The following is a 21,213-nucleotide window of genomic DNA, read 5'->3' on the forward strand; positions in this document are numbered from 1 at the left end:
AGTTTTATTGTGTCCTGCAAATTCCTGGTGTGCTCTGGAAAACTTCTTCACTCTGTTTCAAATATGTGCAGGTGGATGGATCTCTGTGGGAAATTAAAATCTCCTTAAAAATAATTATATTGCTATTTCATGTAATCGGATTTTGGTCTTGTATGTTTATTTAAAATATCTCTGGACTTCGGTCATGATTTTGTTTGGACAAGTGCTGAAGCTGAGAGCATGCAAATATTAGTCCATGTGGCTTGTGTGTACTCAGGGAGTTAGAAATGTGGAATTGCATACTGCCGTGTTTTCCTGGCATAGCTCACTGTGATAACCTTGCTGCCACTTCGGTCTTCCTCTGGGTACAGTGGCTTTTGTTTATACAAGGCATGAACTATAGATTTTAAGAACTTCATCACTATCACAGCTGTGTGGTGTACTGCCCTGTCGTTTTATGGCAGAAATGCTTCCCTGCCTCTAGCAGCATTTTCCCTGGACTCCTGCATGAAGTTCAAAGACACTCTCACTTATGTTAGTATACTGCAAGGTTCTCTAGATGCTTTTTGAACTAAGACCCTACCCAACTTTATTTCCTTGGGCAGTGCTGTTACTAAGGTGCTGATGCTGGAATAGCTGTCTGCGTGCATTTTGCCTTGCTGTAACGTGGCTGGTCTAACACTGAATAGCCATGTCAAGACTCATTCATTCCAAGGGGGAAATCCTCCCCTGGCATCTGCCTCAGGGCTGCTTAAGTAGGACATGTGCAAGGCAGATATATGTTCTGTAGTTCATGTATTTGCAAAGCATGTCGTGTTTTATTCTGTTTTTATTTAGTTTCTGCAAACAAGTTGTAGCTTGGTATCTCAGTCCTGCAGAACCTGCTTCCAAAGCAAGAATATTTGAGACCTTTGCTTCCAATTTAAATTCAGTAAATCAATAGAAATGGAGAGCCATAAGTGGCACTCAGGAATGGTTCATCAATTGGTTTATACAGGAGGCAGAGAAGGGATGATGTATTTTTGCCTACACAAACTCAAAAAACCCCCATACAAAACCAAAACAAACTGACAAATCCAACAGAAAAAGCCCCCCAAACAACAAAAGAGCACTTCAACATAAATGTCTTAGATCAGCTGAAAATTTTGACTGACCATACTGATAGTAGTTGTCCTTCAAGCTGTAAATTGGGAAGTCATTATTTTTCCTCTTTTTAAACTCTGATAACTATTAGTATTTTGACATGGTAACAGGAGTGTTTTAGTTTTAATGATATGCTTACCTTCTTCCATTTTACTCAGAATAATGTATTAATGGCTTATTCCATACAGAGCTTCTTTAATTCTTCCAGAAGCAATCAGACATTGTTCTCTGCACTGAATGAAGACAGAGTGATTCTGTTCCTGCATTTACTAGGCATAGACACCAATGGACATGCTCATCGGCCAAACTCAAGGTAATTGAGATATTGTGCATATCTTTCTTACTGGTTTTAAATGCACATAGTAACTCTTTTAACAGTGCAATTTATCAAGCCAGAAACAAGCCTTGTAGTGTTGAGGGTCATACGTGTCACCATGATCACCTACATTCTGACCTTTTGGGGTTATTTTATTTATTAAGGTCCCATCTGTAGAAATGACAGATTTTTACTCTCCACGGTATGTCAGGTTATACTGCTGTATTCAAGTCTGATTTCTAGCAATTGTTTTTGTTACAGCCAACACATAATCTAGAAGATATGTAGGAAATGCAGTTTTAAACATGAAATGGATACACTTTTCGGATGCCCCACTGCTGAAGTGATATCGTTGAGTTTATAGACAACAGTAAGCTCAGCAATAATGGCTACAGATTCTGGCATTATGTTTTGGCTTTCCCTATTACACCTGAACAAAGAGAAGAGCTTAGGTTAACAGTTCTCATCACCAATTCATCTTGAAGTGTTATTTGAGAACTTTTAATTTCTTCACATCCTGCTTTGCAGGATTTTACATCTTTCTCTTGATCCCTGCATACTTTGAAAATTCTCTGATTTCCTACATCATTCTGAAGTTCATACTTGCTGTATGTTTAATGCTCATTTATTATGATTTTTTGAAGACAGAGTTTTAAAACTGACTTGAACAACAGATAGGAAATCGGTTATCTGAAAGTTAATCATGGTCACTTTTTCTAAAAATATACACATCTTTTATGTAGCCTCTGTTCCAGAAAGCTAGGGTCTATGCTGGTTTATGAATCATCTCAAAAGACTGGCTGCTTGGTTAGATGTTTCTTTGCTATTTTGTAACCAGCTTAAAGTAATTATTGCAATTTACCATTTAAGGTATTTGAGTTTTCCAGAATTCCTTAGTTTTGGCATTCTGCTTAGGTTGCCTGGCAGCTGTGTGTAGTAGTCTTAATTGTAGTCTTATGTCAAGGACAGGTGAGATTTGAAATATAAATCCATTTGAAACTGTGGTGTCAGAAATCTTCAAACTGTGCTGCAACAATTTAATATCTCAGACTCAAGGAGGAGAGATTTTACATCTAGGAAGCCTTTTGTTAGCTTGGTGTTCATTTGAGGTTAAAGATGTCTGTACTCAAAGGACAGGGCTTTATGACCATGGATAAATTGCTTTATACCAAGTGTGAGAGCCACCTTGAATGTAACATTTTTTCCTATTTTTCAAGGGAATACCAGGACAATATTAAACAAGTGGATGAGGGTGTGAAAGAAATTGCTTCACTGATTGACAGCTTCTATGGAAATGATGGAAAAACTGCATTTATTTTAACTTCTGATCATGGAATGACAGACTGGGGTGAGTCTTTTTAAATATTGAGTCAGCTGAGTTTATGGGCATCTGGTATATGATTAAAGAGCTCTCTGTCCCATGAGACGCTTTGGAACCTCTGCTTTGATTTGGTGTCTTAAGTGTTGGTTGTGTATGAAAATCCATGTTTATTGCTGTTATAGCTGCATTCCATGTCTGGACAGAAAATAGATAATAAGTTAAAGCTTAACTTCCTCAGTGACTGCTAGTAGGGATAGAAAGATAGCTGCAGAAAACCACCTCAAGCAGGAGGAGATGGTGTTATTTGGCTGCCAGCAGCAAATTTGGTCTTGTTCCAGCCCCTCTGGGAGATACAGTTCTCACTTTGGTGTTCTAAAGTACCTGGAAAAGGTGAGAAATCTGTCCAGGAACTGGTGAAAAACTGAAAACAGGGAGAGGTTTTCTGACGGGTAAAGAATAATTTTGCTTATTTTGGCCTTTTAAGCACAGCAGAAAGGAGGGGACTGCTGTGTGATCTTTCTAGAGGAGACTGTGCTAGACAAAGGTGAAGGAGCTGAGAGTACAGAGAGGAGAGTGAGGCAGGGGCCAGCCATGCTGATAGCTACAGAGGGGTCTTGTGAAGGGTATGGCCACAGTGGCCAAATGCTTGTAGGGCAGAGGAGAAAGGTTTACAGTGGTGAGCTCATGTAGACATTTTTCCCTAGTTTTTTCTTATTTCAAGAATCTTAAAAACACTCCTGACCTTGTGTGCAGTCAGTGAAAGTGGTAAGTCTCTCTTCTAGTGCTGTGCGTTTGCAGCTACTGTGATACTTTGAACCAAGGGTGCTCTGGGCATGGTTGTGGCAAAACAACAGTCAGCATCTTACCCTGAGTGTGAAATCCTCAAGGTTTTCAATTGAAGGGATGCAGATTTTTACTGCCATCAGAGATAACAAAAATATTTGTATATTTATTCAATCAGCCTAATTACCATCTGTTCATTTGCAAAATAGTCCATTTTGAATATTATTTACTATTGAGCTGACTGCCACTTGCAATACAATTTTAATTCTATTTTATGTATGTTTCAGGAAATTTTTTCTTGTGCTTTTAAAAAGGAAGGGGTGTATAGGGGCGTGTGTATATATATATATATATGTATATAATTTTTTTGTATATATGATCATAGGGATCTCAGGACATCCAACCACCTGCTCAAGGCAGGATTAGCTTTGGAATCAGACACAGATGCTAGGGCTTTCTTCAGCAGTGTCCTTAAAACATCAAAGGGATGGAGCCTATGCAACCCTTTTGGGCAGCCTGCTCTCGTGCTTGCCTGCCCTTATGGAGGGGGAAAGGTTTTCTTTATCTGCAGTCTGAACTTCCTTTGTTTCAAATGATGCCTCTTCTGTCGTGCTCCCATCTTGCACCACAGTGACACTCTGGCTCCATCCTTGCTGCGGGGTACAGGCAGGATGCTCTGGTGTCTTCTCCCCAAAGCTATTTCTGCTCCAGACTGAACAAGTTTCAGTCCCTCAGCTGCTTCTCACAGGGCAAGTGGTCCTCACTGAGACCATTCTAGCTGCTGGGTGTCTTTCCAGTACCAGAGGAGCCCAAAACTGGATCCGGTGTTTAGCGATGGTCTCATGGGTACTGAATAGAGGAGAACAATTCCTTCCCTGTACCGTGCTCCTATTAACACTGCCTGGGGTGCTGTTGGCAGAGTGAGCTGCAGGGGTGTTCTCATTATGTATTGGATCCTTCGAAGTGGGAGTAAAAGGTTTTAGGAGTAACTTCTTCAGGCTTAGGAACCACTGGTCTGTCATAGTTTCCTGTCATCTCTTTTTGTCTTGAAGGAAAAGCTTGATCTTGTGCCAGAAGTGTTAGTAACTTTGAAGTTGATTTTAGTGAATTTAAGAGTCAACTCAGAGGTTCTGCTCAGGCCTGCTGTGAGCTGTCCGAAGGATAGTTCAGGAGCTGTAATTTGAGCTGGTTGGTAGTATCAGCCCCTGCTGCAGCCTTTCAGTGTTTATTTGCAGATTGGGATATGCACCAGTTTTAAAATAAACATTGGAAGGATGGGGTGGCCTATTAGGGAAAAAAATATGATCAGAATTAGACATGATCAAAGACATTGTGGTTGCTGGCAAAAGCCAGTGAAGTCACTTGCTTTCTCAGTCTGACCCCATGATTTTGCTTTAAATTGATATCAGATGGAATTGCTGACCACCAATGCAGGGTGTTCCATACCTACCCTCACCTTGGCCTCTTTTTCCTGCTACCATCCTGGCACAAGTACCTGTGTGGTGTGCTGTGTGGAAGAGACAACTAAACAACAGAACTCTTCTTTTTCCCTCCTTTACTCTGAAAAACTCTATTGTTTTAAGAGTGCTAGGGGTGGAACCTGGAACTGACCCAGCTGAAATGAATTATTTTTCTTCCCTTCTCATTATTCTGATAGGCTGAAACCTGGTTCTTTATAACATGGAGGGAGTGGGTACAGCTACCTTTCTCAGCTGTATCTGTCTTGAAGTATTCATAGAGGCAGAATCTCAGTGAAATGCTGATGGAGCCGCTGGCTTGGCTAAAATGTTAACTCACCAGAATATCACTTTCCTTCTATTGCAGTAATAAGAATATAACTGATATAAGAAATAATCCCAGGTCCTTGGAAGATAGAGGAAGTGCTCTCTCCATAAGCTGTTTTCCCAAGTTCTTCAAAGAAGAGCAGTTGTTGCTGTTTTTTGAGCCCAGAGAGTGCCCACAAAGGAGCATTAGAAATCTAATTCCCAGACAAGTGTGTTCTTAAGCTTTGGGCTGTTTAAAGTAATCAACATTGGCTCTGCAGCTGTGCCACAGTGATTGTTTTAAGGACAGAATTGGATATGAAATTCAGAATAGCCTTGAGGCTGCACAACAGTGTTCTTTCTCTGTCCTTTGTATTTATTAAAATATATATTTATAAACAGGGAAGAGCACATGTCTATGCAAATATAAGGAAAATGTGTAATATTGTAGACCATGCAGTGACCCACATAGGGTTTGTATAATAAATTTCTTCCCTTTGAGGCTGGGTTATCTCACTGCTCTGGTACCTCACCCACTGAGTTCAATGACCAGCTTTTCTTTCAAGCTTGTGTGGCTCCTGCTTGAGTACAGCTGCTGCTGAGATGTCATAGTTTTCAACCTTCTTGCTTTTGGTGGCTGATATGTTAATCTGGAGGGAATCAATTTCCCCAGGGAAGAAAGTAATGTTTTATCAATTTTTAAGTAGTGTGCTACTAGGCTTTAAAACCTTAAAAATGAACTTCTATCACTGTTGCAGGGATGACAGTTGCGATGCATATTGCTTCCTGATTTTGAAGTGGAAGTCTAATTCTTATTCACAGGCCAGTTCTATATGATTTTTTTTCTTCATGTGCCTGACATTACTGAAATCAGGTATTCCTGGTTTCACTGAGATGCTCAGAATAAGTACGTGTACATGTCTTGAGATGGTAATTTCCCTATATGTTGAGACTTTAAAAATATTAGGGCTTTAGTTCCTGCATGTTAAAATTTTAGGGGTTTTAATATAAAAATTTATGTCTTTATAGTATTGACTTAACTGATATTGATTTCCCAACTTGAAACTTGAATTTAGCCTTTATTGTTAGTGACATAAAAATAAGCTATGAAGCTGGAATAGGTTGTCTGTAGCAGGCTTTTTGTATGTCTGTAACAAAAGCTTAGTACATGTGTGCCTATTCTTATTGCATGTAGATTTTGTTTGTTTTTACAGCACATGTCCTAAGTTTCTACCTTTTTTTGTTTGTTTGTTTTGTCTTAGGATCCCATGGAGCTGGTCATCCCTCAGAAACTTTAACACCACTGATTGTTTGGGGTGCTGGGGTAAATTATCCACAGAAAGTTACATCCCAGTTCTTTGAAGACAATTTTTTGAAAGGTAGGTAAATTGTAGAACTTAAGTGAAAGATTCTGGTGGCAATGGAGGTGTTTTTAATCATTATACCTCTTCTCTAACTTTGGTTCCATTTCAGTAAGTATGATTTGCTTTGTGTGGTGTGTAAAGAAAAGGTGGCAGAGTATGCCTAAGGAGGCTGCTGCAAAATTGGGTAGATAACATCAGTCAGTTTTCTTTTCTAATCATAGAATTGAAAAATTTGTCTCTTTGTTGACAGGAGGCTATTCATGCTCCTGAAACGTAGCTCCAGAGGAGACTTAATTTTTAGGAGGACTCCCAGAAGCTGAACGCTATTTGTAGGGAAACATGATAAGGTGACAAGTTCAAAGACACCTTTCTAATATCACAGCACAACTCTGTGGACTTTCCAGGGACTGACTTGTCTTATTTGCATCCCTGTAGCTCTTGTGCAAGTGTAAACAGCTTTTCTCAATGAAAAACTGTGATTCTTTACTGTTATTTTTCCCTTTTGTGATTTATTTAAGAGCAAACTTTTTTTAAAAATAATGAATTTTTTTAAATTTCACATAAATAATGCAATAAACACTGTCTTACTGAAAGATCAGTGGGGTTAGGGAGTTTGTAACATGTGATGAAATTGTTCAAGCTCATCCTCTTTGATGTGCCTATTCTTGTAGCCTGCTCTGTTTAAGATGCCTTGAGTCATGGGTTGTTGCTGACGATCAATCAGGTAATGACTTTCTATTTTGTTGGATTGTTTGTCAAGGGAAAACAGGCAAAAATTACTTCAGCCCTGAGGTTTTAACTCCGCCCTGCTCTCAAGAAGGTATTTAGTACTGGATTAGATAATTTCAGAAATATACATTGTGAACATTTCACTCTTTGCGCCTAACTGCTGCTATAAAACTATGACATGTGTGATAAAATTGAAAATGAGTTGTAGAAAAAAAATAGACTGAAACAACTGATTTTGGTGTCTGATATGGCTGATCTTCTAGACTTGTCTAGGTGTCTAAGGGTTACTAGACTGCTAGATGTCTAAAGGTTGATCTGTAATATCTGAATTTTGTGTGTGTCAGTTTCATTGATTCTCAGCAGCTTTAGTACAAACCTCAGCATTTGACTTCAAGTCATGATGAAAATGGTGTGAGAGATTTCAAAAAAGGTAAGCAGTGAGCTGACTCCCAGGTGCACAATAGGGAAAGCTGTATGGCCCTCTTCTGTTAGGTAATGTGTATTTACTTAAAGGACAACATTTGTCTGCACCCTGTTGTGCCTGCTTCATAGTTGGCTTCAGATGGTTAAAAAACCCTAGCAAACCAAACAACCACACAGAAAAACCAAGCACACCAAAGCAAACATCAGAATGCCTCAGTTCATTTTTTACTAGGTTTTTATCTGTCAAGCATGTTATTGCTTTGTTTAGACACTAACCTTACAGATTCTTAATTGCCAAGGATGATCTCTATTGGAGATTTGAGATACTCTGAGTATCTTGGGAGTTTGAATTTCTATTTGAGTGATAAGTATCTTCATAAAAAGTGATTATTCTCTCTATGGTAGTACACCAGAGCTTCTAGTAGGTTACCTAGCTTAGAAGTAAGGAGAAAATAGTTGAAATGGAACTTGGCACTTGTGCAGGTCAGTACAGTTCAGCTATTCCATTGTTACAATCCCAGATATTTTTGCAATGTTAACATAAAAAAAAAAGCTGCTTAAAAGAGTTGTCTTGAAATGTTCTTTGAATTTGTCTTTCCTGCTCCATACAGCTGGAGCTGTGACTGTGTGCAGTGGAAGAGGGTGTTTTCAAGATTGCTGTGTCACTGATGTATGCAGGTGTCAGGCTTACATTTCTAGTTGCATGCTTCAATGTTCACGTTCTTTCATCTATTGACAATCCTTTCTAGTGTCTCTGAGTTAAATGTCTATGGGAATATAGACAGAATGTTTCTAATGCTGACTGAAACTAAACTTCTTATGCTCTGGTCAGTGCAAGCAGGCTGTAGGCAGCTCAGTGCATTGTCTTTCTTCTCATTGTTGCCATGGAGGGTTTGTACCCCCCAAAGGCAGTGCCAACAGGCAGGACTTAGCCCGTCCAGTTTGTCACAGAGAGATGAATGTGCTCATTGGATGGCCAGAAGGGCACAGAGTCTGCTCTGGGTTGACAGCCTTCTCCTCATCAGTTTCATCACCTGTGCTCTGCCTTCCCTCAGGCCTGGTCATGCAATCCTCTTGGAAAGATTTGTTATGGCAGTCTTGCATCCATGTGGGTGACCCATTTGGCCACTGGTTTGACCCTTCTTCAAAAAGAGAGAGAATATGGAACTGCTCTCTAGCTCCTCATGGGCTGATGGCTGGCCCTGGGGCACAAGCCCAAAGGAGTTTGTGAATGAATGTACATCCTCCTGCAGCATCAGGACATGGGGTGCTTGATGACATTATACACAAGCCTGGTTTGTAGGGGGCTCAGCCTGCTTTGCCACAGCTGAGGGAACTCGGTGTACCCTCCATTAGTTTGGCTTCTGTGAGGTTTTATGTGAGTTTTTCTTTGGTTCATGTTGCCTCATCCTCAGCCTCTTTTTGAACTGGCACTTCCCTGCTGTTTCCCTGGACTGTTTGCATCTGACAGCCCAGCCGGCTGCAGTCAAAGCAGACCAGAATAAAGGCAAAAAAACCTCTATAGAGTGGGTGGAAAACTGCTGAGCACTGAACAGGAAACCTAGACAGCGAGCTGGAATCATAAACCAGTGTGGGCAGCATGTACAGCCAAGATGCCTCACTCCTGGAAGTGCAGCTTGGACTGGCCAGTCTGCAGTTGTGCCCCAGTCCTTAGGAATTCCTGGGCTCAGTGTCCTGCAGCTCCTGGTCCAAAGCAGATGTCTTCAGTTCTGCATTTTGGAATATCTGAATAGGGCACGTGAAGATGAAAAAACTTCTGACAAAGAGATGTTTTCTCTAGTAGAGGTACAGTTTCTTCCTACCTTAGGCACATTTTGTGTGTGCATTGACAGTTTTCCAATGTTTTTCTTTGGAAAATTGTGTTTAAAAGGAAGGCAGGCAATTAATTTATGTAATAGAAATATGGGTAAGAGTATCTTTCTAGAAATATGAGTCAATTTCCTTTTCTGGGAAGCAAAAGGAAGCAAACTTATTCCTTTTGGTGTGAGTTTAACAGAATTGATGATTAATGCTGCTAATATTTCCCCTGTGTTGCCATGGGAACTCCCTGTAACTGTCTCACTACTGCAAAAGTACAAGCCTGCTCTTCAGGGTGCTTGTGGGACTAAATAGTAGTAGAGCTGTACTCAGAACCCCAGAGGTAGCAGTGGTACAAACTAATTGCTGAAAATAAGTTTGGTGTATGCAATACTGCAGATGAATTAAAGAAAAAACCGAAAACAAGCCTTGCTAAACTCTGTTTTTAAATAAGTCTCCATCCCCAAAGAAAGTAGGCAATTTTCTCTTTATTTCCTTAGAAACCAGTGTAGAGCAGGAAAATATAATTTTCAACCATGAGTTGTAAGCGCAGAAGCTTTCGGATCTAATGTTTGTACCATGCTGTACCAGTGCATTTAGGACCTTGGCTTAGCCTTTTTTACAAACTATTCAAAAGATTCTGTAAATCTCCTAAATCTGAGTTGATTCTTTTAGTTGGCACAAGAGATAATACATCACTATGCTGAAAAGAATAAAAGCCTTAGCCTTTCTTCTACTGATCTAGGTCGCAATTGCAGGCAGCAATTTATCCTGCTGGATAAAAGAAAATGTGAACTGAAATGGATGCATTTTGTTGTTTCTGCCTGTTGAGTTCTATCTGTAACCCTTCTTGAGCTAGCAATGAGCTAGCATCCTAATATAAAATCAGAATTTTCTTTAGTACCAACACTTCACAGAAAATGGCAACCAGCAATTAAATGTCAACTGAACTTGAACTGTCCTTTCAAATCTGTGGAGATTAGCTGCTCAGGGGCTCTGTTGTTTCTTGCAGAATGGAAACTGGAGAACTTGAAGAGGCTTGATGTCAATCAGGTATCTAAAACATACCTAATCTAATAGTTCATAAATTTTCACCTTAAATTATGAGTTTTGTGTGATTTAAAGTAATTTAGTGAATTTGAATGAATGATCACGCCAATGTGTTATTTTCCTAGAAAGAGGAACTGCAATAATATAATGAGGATAAGTTTAAATTGCTGGTTGACATGTGACAGCTGCACACAACTTCTCCTGAAGATGCATTATTGCACAATTTATTTAAGTAATCCCACATGGCTGTAGGAAGAGTGCAGTACAATGCACCAGGTCCCCAAAGCTGCTGTCACTAAATCAAAACCATTTCTTGCTAAAGTGGTAAACTGTGGGGCTTTTTCATCTATGATTGTGGCCTAAATATTTTGCAATTTAGACAAATAGTACAGTAAAGGAAGAAAAGAAGGTGAACAACTTATCCTTTGATCCTAAATCAGTCAAGCTTTTATCAACTGTAGTGCTTCATCGTCTTACAAAACCCAATATATGAATAACAGACTCCAAACCTACTCAAAAAGGGTAATAATCCCATGGTAGATGGTTCAAACTGGGAATGCTTTGGAACAACTGCTTTCAGCAAAGCCCTGGTACGAAACTAGAGTTTAGTTTTCCTCTCAAGGTTGATAGGAATTATGGCAATGTTGTTTTGAGACTGTATAGAAGAGTGTTGACTAGTAATTTGTCCACTTGGATAATGGATTTCCCAAAGACAGAGCTTTTGTCCTGTAGTACATGTGGGACTATGGGTAAAAATAGAAACAAGACTTCTAATTATCATTAATCTCTGAGTGCATTGTTCTCTACAAGTAATCCTTTGGAGTCTGCCCAGTAGATCTGAGGCTGGAGCAGTGCCTGTGTTTTCAGTGTAGTTTCTTCAGATTTATGTTGGAAAAACAAAGAATTTTGGTGTGTAGTTTTATATTACAGGAAAATATAAACCTGGTAAGAGGCAGTGTTTATTATTGCAAGTGAAGGAAATGGTAACTTATTTTATGAGATGCCTTGGTGTAGATTGAAGGGCCTTTCTGAGGGCTGACTGGACATTTAAAAAAACTGCAGAAACTCCCTCTGAAGGAGAGAAGATGAGTAATCTGTGCTGTGGAAGCATGGTATAAAGAATGTTGTGAAGAGCAGTATATCCAGTATACTGCTTAAAACTGTAAATATGAAATTAGTTCTTTGGTCATATAAATAGTCATAAGAAGTGGTGTGATTCCCTGAGTGTAGTAAAGGAGGTGCTGAATTCCTGCAAATAAATACTGGGATGGTTGTATTTGCTTTTCAAGCAAAATGTACTTTTTGGAGCTTGATCAGCAGTGTTCACATTTTGAATCTAATCATGCCATGACTGCTGGAAATTAAAAAACCAAAAAACTGTAGAGCAGAGTTGTATGTTCAACTTGGCAGTAGTACATAATTATCTTTTGCAAATGCAGATATGCTAAAATTAAGCTGAATTTATTAGCTCTAGAGGCTGAAAGTATGTTAAAATGGGAGTACTTCTGTTTGCACAGGCTGATATAGCGCCACTGATGGCTTCCCTTATCGGTGTGCCTTTCCCCCTGAACTCTGTGGTAAGTAGTACAAATGTTTTTCTATGTTATAAAAATCTGTTCACCATAGAGGAAGAGGTGTTGGGGACAAGATTTGAGTTGTGTGAGGAGAAGGATTACAGATTTGTACAAGTGCAATAAGGTTTGAAGACTGCTTCTAGTTTTAATTTTTTGCGTGTATCTTTAGAGTACAAACTTAAATCTTTTTATGTATTGTCTAGGCCTTTTAATTGGAAAGGCAGCTGATCTTGTTGTAATCTGTAGCTTTATACTTTTGAGCTATATGAAATTTTTTTGTTACTTTGTTTTTAGGAATGGTAAAAATGCAATATGGTTTGAATAACACATGATTTTGATCATGAAAACTAAGCCAGTAAACAAGCCAGTTCCTGCAATTTCATGTTCAATTATTTCTTGATTAAACTAGTGTACTTTCTTCAGATGTTATCTTGTGCCTCTAATTTAGTGAAGAGTGAGATGGCTTTTCCTTTTAATTTCTCTCATGTATTACTACATAGTCCGAGAGTTGCCTCATAAATACCTAATTGACAATTAGTGTTTCATTAGTGTGCTGTCTCACTGCTAGTTTCACATATAAAACACCTATTTACACCATACTTTTTGAAATAATTCTTCTGGAGACTCTACCCCAGGGATTGTCCCCCTCTCCTGCATTCATTGCTGGTTATGTGAGGAAAGTTGCCCAGCACAGGGTGGCATTGGAGCTGTTCCCTTTCCTGCCACAAGTACTGGATTGAGTCAGGCCCAGGTGAGGCTTTGGGTGGAAGACTTTCAGGGTTATCAAAAATGGCTTCTTAGAGGTTGAGTTTATACGACTTTATAGTGCGTATTTTAGTAACAGCTTTTGTTTTTTGCGCTCCTGTAGAAGCTTAGATATTACAAACAATCCCTGTGATGTTGCAAATCTGTGTGAGAAGAGTATTTTCAAAGGAGTTACATGAGTTATTTCATCAGTAATTTGAAGTATTCTTATTGCTTATTTGGCCAGCATATATAATTTCTGTCATTTAATTTTTTTTTTTTTACTTATTATATGTACTTTTCTTCCTCAGGGAACTCTGCCTCTGGAGTATCTGAACAGTAGTGATCTTTATAAAGCAGAGAGCATGTTTACCAACGCTGTTCAGATTCTTGAGCAATTTAAGGTACTAAACATATGGTAAAAAAGCCCAAATTATTTGAATAATAGTTGTTGCTACGTGTAAAATAATTGTATGACTTATCCTATGCATAGTGTGCAAAATTGAAAGGATTAAAATTGAATGCACATTCATGTGATTGAATAGCTGTGAGACTTATCTAAAGAAGTTTGAAAGACTTTAATAAACAGATTTGGTTGTTTGGTTTTTTGTTTTTTTGTAAGGAAAATGAATAACTTTTCTTGCTTCTTAACAAAAATGGTGATGTGTATTGGTTTTAATGTAAACCTACTTGCAGTATGTGGGTAGAATCTGAATGTTGGTACGGGGGAAGGGAAATAATGCCTTTGCAATGGGGGCTGGGAGACAGGGCCTTAAATCAGGGTCAGTACACAAACAGATTAGAAAGGTAATAGGGTCCTGTGCATTAAAGAAATTAAATTAGCAGCCTAATTAACTTTTAGGTAATGCTGTTATATCTGTTGTTTGGCCTTGCAAGTGTTTGTCTCTGGCTTCTCTGTCTTGATGCATTTAATATTGGATATTACATTATGAGAGAACATGAATGGTCCAAACAAAAAAGGTTCTGTTTCACTAAGCAGGGGAGTGAGAAACTGTCCAAAATCCCAGTTTTGCCAGGCATAGAAATGCTCTGAGGGAAAAACCATCCTCCACAGATAGAAGCTGAAACACAAAAGAACTGTTATCCTGACTGGAAATTCATGTCATGACAGTGAAACTGAACTAGCATGAGATGACCTACATGAGATTAGCACCTTCAGCATCTTCTGTCCCTTTGTGAATGCCAGGTTCACTAAGGTGTGGTTACCAGGGTGGCAGTGTCAGCAGCACCATCAGTTTCAAAAATACGGTGGAGATCTGTTGTGTAACAAGGAAAGTGACTGGTGGGGTTGGACTTAAAGCTTGGAGTGTGCTGGTATCACCTCTGCTTTAGGAATTGAGGATGACTCAGATGTTTTTCAGTTAAATAGGCATCTTGGAGATTTAAAAAAACAAAATAGTTCTGCTTCTTCTTTGCTTTGAGCTTACTTCTGTTGTTCTATAGTGCTAGGTTATCGTTGTTGTTGGCTTGGTTCTAGCATTGTATTGGAATGATCCTATCTGAATTTCCTTTGTCTTTCTCTGCTGAAGAAGTAGTGCACTGGCTTAGACATACCAAGTGGATTTTTTACTTTTCCTGTGGTGGGCTGACTTGACCACAATTTGTGCTCCCTGGAGATGACGTTGCCTTGGATGGATAGGATGAAATGTGTGGGTTGCTATGTCCAGCTGTCAGGTTTTACAAGTAGTGTGCTTAGGATGTTCCTGACTGCACATGATGCCAACAGTCAGACTTGAGTCAGGCAGCTGCAGGAGACTTTAAAGATATTTTGGAGGACGTTGGACAAAGTGGCTCTGATGGCATCAAAGCCTATTTTTGTTCATGTGGTGGTTAATTGTTTTACAGCATTGCTTTGGCAGTATTTGCTGCAGTGTCCTGGTGCCTGTTTGGCATAAATGGTGCTGGTTTCATTGATGGAGATTGTCACTGAAGTCTGGTAGCACTCTAGCCATACCTTCTTTTTTCCTGCAAGCTGTAGAAGTCCTTCTGAGAAACTTAGTGGCTGGAGCATGGTTTATTTTATTTACATTAGAGCAGGTCCGAGTTTCCAGGAACTAAGAGGAGTTGTGCATACTGGAGTATAACACCCAGTTTCATGGACATCGTATTGACAATGTGATTTCATTCCTTTTCCAAAGTCTTAAAAATCTTTTGTGATTTTTTTTTTAATGGTTTAATTCCAGATACAACTTTTAGTCTTGTTGCAACTTGCATGTAATGATTTAATGCTCTTTTATGCAGGTTAAGATGAGTCAGAAAAAGGAAACTACATTATCATTTCTGTTCACACCATTCAAGTAAGTGTCTGTAAAAACTATTTTACCTGATTGTTTGTCTTATCACTTACTATGGTAGTTCAGTAAGCTGCAACAATGCATTCAGTCTCTTAAGTCTTTTTTTGATGCCAGTGTTTATCTGACTGTGAAACTTTGCACTAGAACTCTATGCAATTATCTGCTACTTCTCACCAGAACTTTAAGATAGATTTATTTTTTTAAATCTATTCTTTACATTTAATTTTCCATTAAGGGTTATTTGTGTGGTTTTTTTTTTTTAAGACAGTATAGCTATATAGATTGCATAGTAATTTTCACTGATGTTTTTTTGCTATGGTTTTTTCAGCATTTATTGGAAGATACAAGTACCTGTAGGGTCAGGAAGTGCAATCTGTTAATTTATATATATGTAAAAGTTGAATTAAGAATTGTTTTTTCTGTGATTTAAATTCTAATGAAGAATAAATAAAATGCATTGCATCCAGAAAAGAACCTTAGAACACTTAGCATTTGTGTTACCTAGTCTTTGTGTTTCCAGGGCTGTGAAAGAGTCTTTGTAGTGATTTGTCCATCTGGGAACTCTGTTTTAGTGTATGGAACAGTTGCTGCTCCCCTCACCCTTCTGTCTTATCTAATTAAAGCTACTTTCTCATTTTTCTTGCTTTTGTAAAGGTTTTTAAAAGCTTTGCCATTGGTCCACATGATAGTGTTCAGTTCTGCCCACAGTTTGTGGAGTGCTTCAAAAATGCCTTGTCACCAGGAGCAGCTATTTTCATTTGGGAAATAAAACTGATGTTAATTAAGATCTTTAGATCATAGCAGCAGTAAAAAGTACTTGAGTTGCTTCCTGGCAAGTATGTTTATTGTTAAAGATGATTGCTGTCTGTCTGAACAAACAATTGCTGTATTATATTTTACCTCTAGCTCCCACAAAGGGAAAGGTTCAAGACGGTTTGTGAGACAGAAGTCAAGTTAATCTTGGGCACATAAGGAATCCTTTAGAACAAATTCTGAATAAGAATGACAGCTGCATTATTGAAGAATTTACTGATCTGTATTAAGTAAAATGCCCATATGGAAAGGATGGCCAGTCCTCTTTGATAAATGACTATTAGTTAGATTTCACAGCTCTTTCATTTTTACCTTTCATTGAGAAACAAGACTGATTCTATAAAATAGGATGTGTTTTTCTTAATCTTATGTTTATATTTAGAGAAACTAAGTATTACTGATTGCTTTCTGGATTGTTATCTTTCCTGTTTTGTTAGGTTGTTTCAAGTGGAAATGCCAGAGGCATTTATCACTTTGGAAATGCAACTGAAACTTGATATAAAGATGTTGTTACTTTGGTATGGCCCACTGCAAAAACAAGTTTTTCTTTAGATTTTCTTCATTTTTTTCTGAATCAAAATTTGGATTACTAGTTCCTTCAGGAACGATTCTTATTTGAGAACAAAATAATTCCTTGGATATGTGAATGTCATGGATGGAGTGATGCATGTTGCTCATCTAATCAGAGAGAAGTAGTAACAATTTCACAGTAGTAAATGCGACAGTGGTTAGCAAGATTCAGTGGCAAGGTACACTTCATTATTTACTGCGTAGAGGAAGGGTCAGAAAAAGCTGTCATGGAGACCTTCCTGTTGAGTTGTGAGATTCAGAAAAAGACTCCCTTACATTCTAACCTCCTTCTCAGAGGAAGTTTAGGTACAGACCTAGTCCCAGACTTGTCATTGGTTTGTGTCTAAAGGATTATATGTGTGCAAACAAAACTGTGTTAGTTAGCTAAGATTCTAAGTTTGGCATGCTATTAATCACTAGCCAAGGGTCTGTTGTGGCAAGGAACCTGTCAGCCTTGAGCAGCTGGTGGGGGAGGAAGGGAATCTACTACCACAGTGAATTGCCGTACAGAAATATTGTGGGGGTGAAGACTTTCTTCTTTGCTTCAAGACGATGCTGTTTATTCCTTCTAGGAAAGCAGAAAAAGACTGATACCATGGATGTTCACCCACTAATGTAAATACTCACCCACTCTGTGCTGGGGTTAGTTTGGCCAGATTCTGATTAGTTTTCACAGCTCTCCTTGACTATGAAAACTTGGCTCATGTCTGGGAAGCTACCAAGGGGTCTTGTCCAATCTCTTAATAATAGCTGGGATGGAGTGGTTGAACACAAACTTATTTTTAAACATATGAGCAACTTCCTAGTGCTCCAACGTGCAGGAACCAAAGGAAGACCAAAGGCAGTTTTAGGCATGACCTGTCTATAGATCCATCCCCTCTTTCATGTGCAGATGACTGGATATGTGTGCAGTGAACACAAGCCTGAACTTCAGCTCCCGGTGCATGATCTGATGCATTTGTGTAAGGCAATCCACATTTGTTCTTCACACAAATTATGCTTGAATCTGAGTAAGATGGAGAGGGAAGGGCATGCATCCCCTTCTGCTGTCTTTGCTGAGATGCTTTTTTGGTAGTAGATAAAAGGGTGGAGAAGGGTATGGTTACTTTTTCAGGAGAAGGTAAAAATGCAAAGGTGAGTACACCTACATCCTGTCTGGGGCAAGAGAAGTCTTGGTGTGCTGTGCTACGTTTCGGAGTAATTGGTAATCGTATGGAGGTTGTGTTTCTGCATATCTCTATGCTATTGGGAGTTGTCAGCCCAGATTTAATGTCAGGTTTGACCCCTGATCTGTATTAACCTGTGGCTGGCCTTACCTGCTGCTCAGCTGAGCACAGTTCTGTGTTTCTGCGCTACTGTCCTTTCACTCAGACACAAATAACTTCTTCCACCTCTATTCATTTTCAGTTGTTGTACTAAGGAGTTATACTTTTTTTTTTTTTTTTTTAAATCTTTCTGGTGCCTGAAATATGTAACTTGAAGCTCAGCAAGTATGTGCTTCAGCATATAATGCTTTTTTTCTTCATAGTTTATTGGAGGTTAGTGAAGTGTAATCAATGTCTGAAGTGCTTTGAGATCCTGAAATTATGTAGAATATTTTAAATATTTTGGTTGTGACTATTACAGATTTTTTGTTATTTCAGCAACTTGATGACATGAAAATGAATGAAGACAGCTCTAAAAATGGAATTTCTTAAATTAAAGATGTAGTTGGATAAAGTCTGTATAATAGAAATGTAGATATGAGCTCCGAAGAAATCTTGAGTCTAGAATTTCAGATTGAGACATTCTGGTTTTAGAGGTGCAATTACTAATGACTGTATAGTTTTCAGAGTAGGGGAGAGGGGAGGATATATTCACAAGCAATGTGTTCTGTTGAAATTGCAGCTTAACAGAAACTTAATCTGGACTCAATTTTTCAGTCAGAAATAGCATTAAAAGGTTTGTTGTAATAATCTGAGGGAAAAGTCCCATTTTCTAGTTTGATTTTCAGGTGTTTTATTACTGACTGAGAAGAAAAGTGTTCATGACCTTCAGCTGCAATGACTCAAAAACTAGTGTGTGAGTTGTATGTGGAATATATTGCACCAAAATCATTAAGCTAGCACATACATGCATGTATATCTATATGTATGAAAACAGTAAGCCTATTTTTTTAAGTGTTGGCAACAGAGGAAGAATATTGAATTGATATAAAACTTTCGATTTCCACAGGGAATTTCATCCCTAGCAGAAGTGTGGCTGGCACAGTGGACAGGAAATGAAGGAGGCCAGTAGATATGCACCCTTTCCTACTTGGATCTAAATTGCATCTCTGTCTGAAATCCATCTGTCAGGTGTATAGTGATGAGAAGGAGGATGTAGCTGATTATTGTGTTATAGAGACTTGTGTGTGATAGAAACTTCAGTAATGTCTTGTTGACCAGGTTTGAGGCGGGTTAGACTTTGGATAGCTTTATTAATAAGGAGGTGTCTGGCGGCCATTGATGCCACTTTTGCTTTATCAAAGCATTGTTCATCAAGGAACAGATCTGGGTAAAAGTATACCTTGAAGCTACTTGTGAAACTGTTGAGAATAAATTTCAGAAACTCAGCTCCAAGTGTTTGATTCTGCCAGGCCAGGTGCAGAATATCCTTTGCTGATACTGAATACTTACCTGCAGTTCCAGTTGGATATATGAAAGAAGTTATTATCTGAAATTTGTTTCCTTTCCACTTCCTTTCTCTCCCTACCTTTTTTTCCTGCTACAAAAGACATTTTCAGAAACCATTTACTTAGCAAAATCAGAGGTTTTTCTCAGAATTCTGAGAAGAAAAGCTCAATGCTTTGATTTTTATGTGTAAGACAAGGAGGTGCCAAGATACCAGATGCTTTGAAAGAAGTGAGAGGACAAATCTGAAGACTGCTGACAGAGGAAAACTGATGTCCAGGATAGTGAGCTATCTTAGCTTTCTGACCATTTAATGTACCTTAGAGGAACTGCCAAGCTGGCACAGCTCAAAGACCAGTGTGCCAAGGGGCCAGATGCTACTGTTGCAAAATCATTCCCGAAGTTGGCATCTCTGGCCTGTGGAAGTAATCCTACAAGAAGTATCAGAAGGACAGTGTGGTATGGTGAATAAATGGTGTATCAGTGTTGCCCTAAAATCTGCATAACCAATTGGTGCAATTTTATTGTCCCAGTAATTTAATATAATAAAATACACAAAAGCACAGGAGTCCTTTTGTGTAGTCCTAGTCTATGCAGTGTTTTCAGGGATGGCTGTGCTTCCAGCTGTTCAGGTTCTGGTATCTCACAGTAAGACAGCAGGAGCAGTAGTTTAAGAACTACCATACAGAAAAAAATCCAAGAGATGAACAGCTGAACTATAATCAGTGCTTGCTTACTGTTAGCTGTGCTTTTTTTATTGAATGTCTTAAGTTTTTATCAATAATGGTTGGATTTTTTTTTAGCAGGAAATAGAAACTTGACTTTGAATAAGATACTTGAGCTATCTTCTCATATATGAAAAATCCCATACCACCTTATGCTGCATTTTTTAAATAACCTACTTGTCTGAATACTACATATTAATCATACCAAGTAATTATTTTTGTGTGCATAATCAAGTTATAACTTGCATATTTATATAGACAGTCACTGCATTTTTAATGTGCAGTGTACAGCTATTAAATAAAAATGTGCTTCTCACCATATGAAAATGTAACTCTTCCTTTGCTATATCCTCTAGTATGAATTGAGATATAGCTCCCTTACACATTTATATGGATTTGGTGCAAGGAAGTATCAGTAATGTAGACTGAGTCTTTCTACATAATTGCACATTATGTATTTTGTCAGTGATAGAAAAGAAAATAGAGTGTAGAGTATCTTTGAAGATTACAGAAACTTCAAAAAAACTGCCATGTGCACAAATACCTCTTTTCTTCCTTTCTCTGATGACAGGAGATACAGTACTACATTGTTCCCTCTGTCTGATGGCCTTTCAAAGCTTAAATAATAGATATTCCCACAAAATTGACATTTGGATCCAAGTGAAACAAGTGATTTCTTTTCCACCATTGAGCAAGGCAGGGTTCCTTAAGATGTCAGTATATCTTTTGGAACATACTATTCTTGTTTGTTTAAATAAATTACATTTATTGAAATAACTGGTAATATGCAAGATACTTGTGATACATGTGATAATGCTTGCAAGAGCAAACATTAAGCATTGAATGCCAAGCACATTTGTTGGAGTACTTAGACCTTTTATTTAGCAGAAGCACTGATTTATCTGCAAAGAGATTTCAGCCCCTTCATCCTCTGGTCAAGAATGAAAGACCAGCAGCTTCTATCAATTCTGAGTGAACCCTGGCAAGGCAGCCAGCCTTTTCCTTTCTGTACTTTGTCCCCATTGTGTTATCAGGTGTGAATCTAGGCATATAGCTGCTGCTGGGACTGCTGGTACCAGCCAGCCAGTGTGGGCACCTTTAGCCTGCTGGTGTCAGGAAGCAGACTGGCAGC

The 21,213-nt window shown here is 38.6% G+C and overlaps 1 protein-coding gene across 5 annotated transcripts in view; it reads left to right on the forward strand.

The window, feature by feature from the left end:
• PIGN (phosphatidylinositol glycan anchor biosynthesis class N) overlaps window positions 1–21,213 on the forward strand; it is a 98,968-nt gene that overhangs the window by 28,127 nt on the left and 49,628 nt on the right. For all 5 annotated transcript variants that reach the window (XM_062498723.1, XM_062498542.1, XM_062498799.1 and 2 more), the window contains 7 exons: window positions 1,311–1,435; window positions 2,656–2,786; window positions 6,568–6,684; window positions 10,652–10,692; window positions 12,207–12,266; window positions 13,319–13,411; window positions 15,270–15,325. In XM_062498723.1, coding sequence (XP_062354707.1) covers window positions 1,311–1,435; window positions 2,656–2,786; window positions 6,568–6,684; window positions 10,652–10,692; window positions 12,207–12,266; window positions 13,319–13,411; window positions 15,270–15,325 — 623 coding nt within the window. The remainder of the gene's footprint in view (window positions 1–1,310; window positions 1,436–2,655; window positions 2,787–6,567; window positions 6,685–10,651; window positions 10,693–12,206; window positions 12,267–13,318; window positions 13,412–15,269; window positions 15,326–21,213) is intronic.

The sequence above is a fragment of the Cinclus cinclus genome, chromosome 1 (genome assembly GCF_963662255.1).
Source record: "Cinclus cinclus chromosome 1, bCinCin1.1, whole genome shotgun sequence".
NCBI classification, from domain to species: Eukaryota; Metazoa; Chordata; class Aves; order Passeriformes; family Cinclidae; genus Cinclus; species Cinclus cinclus.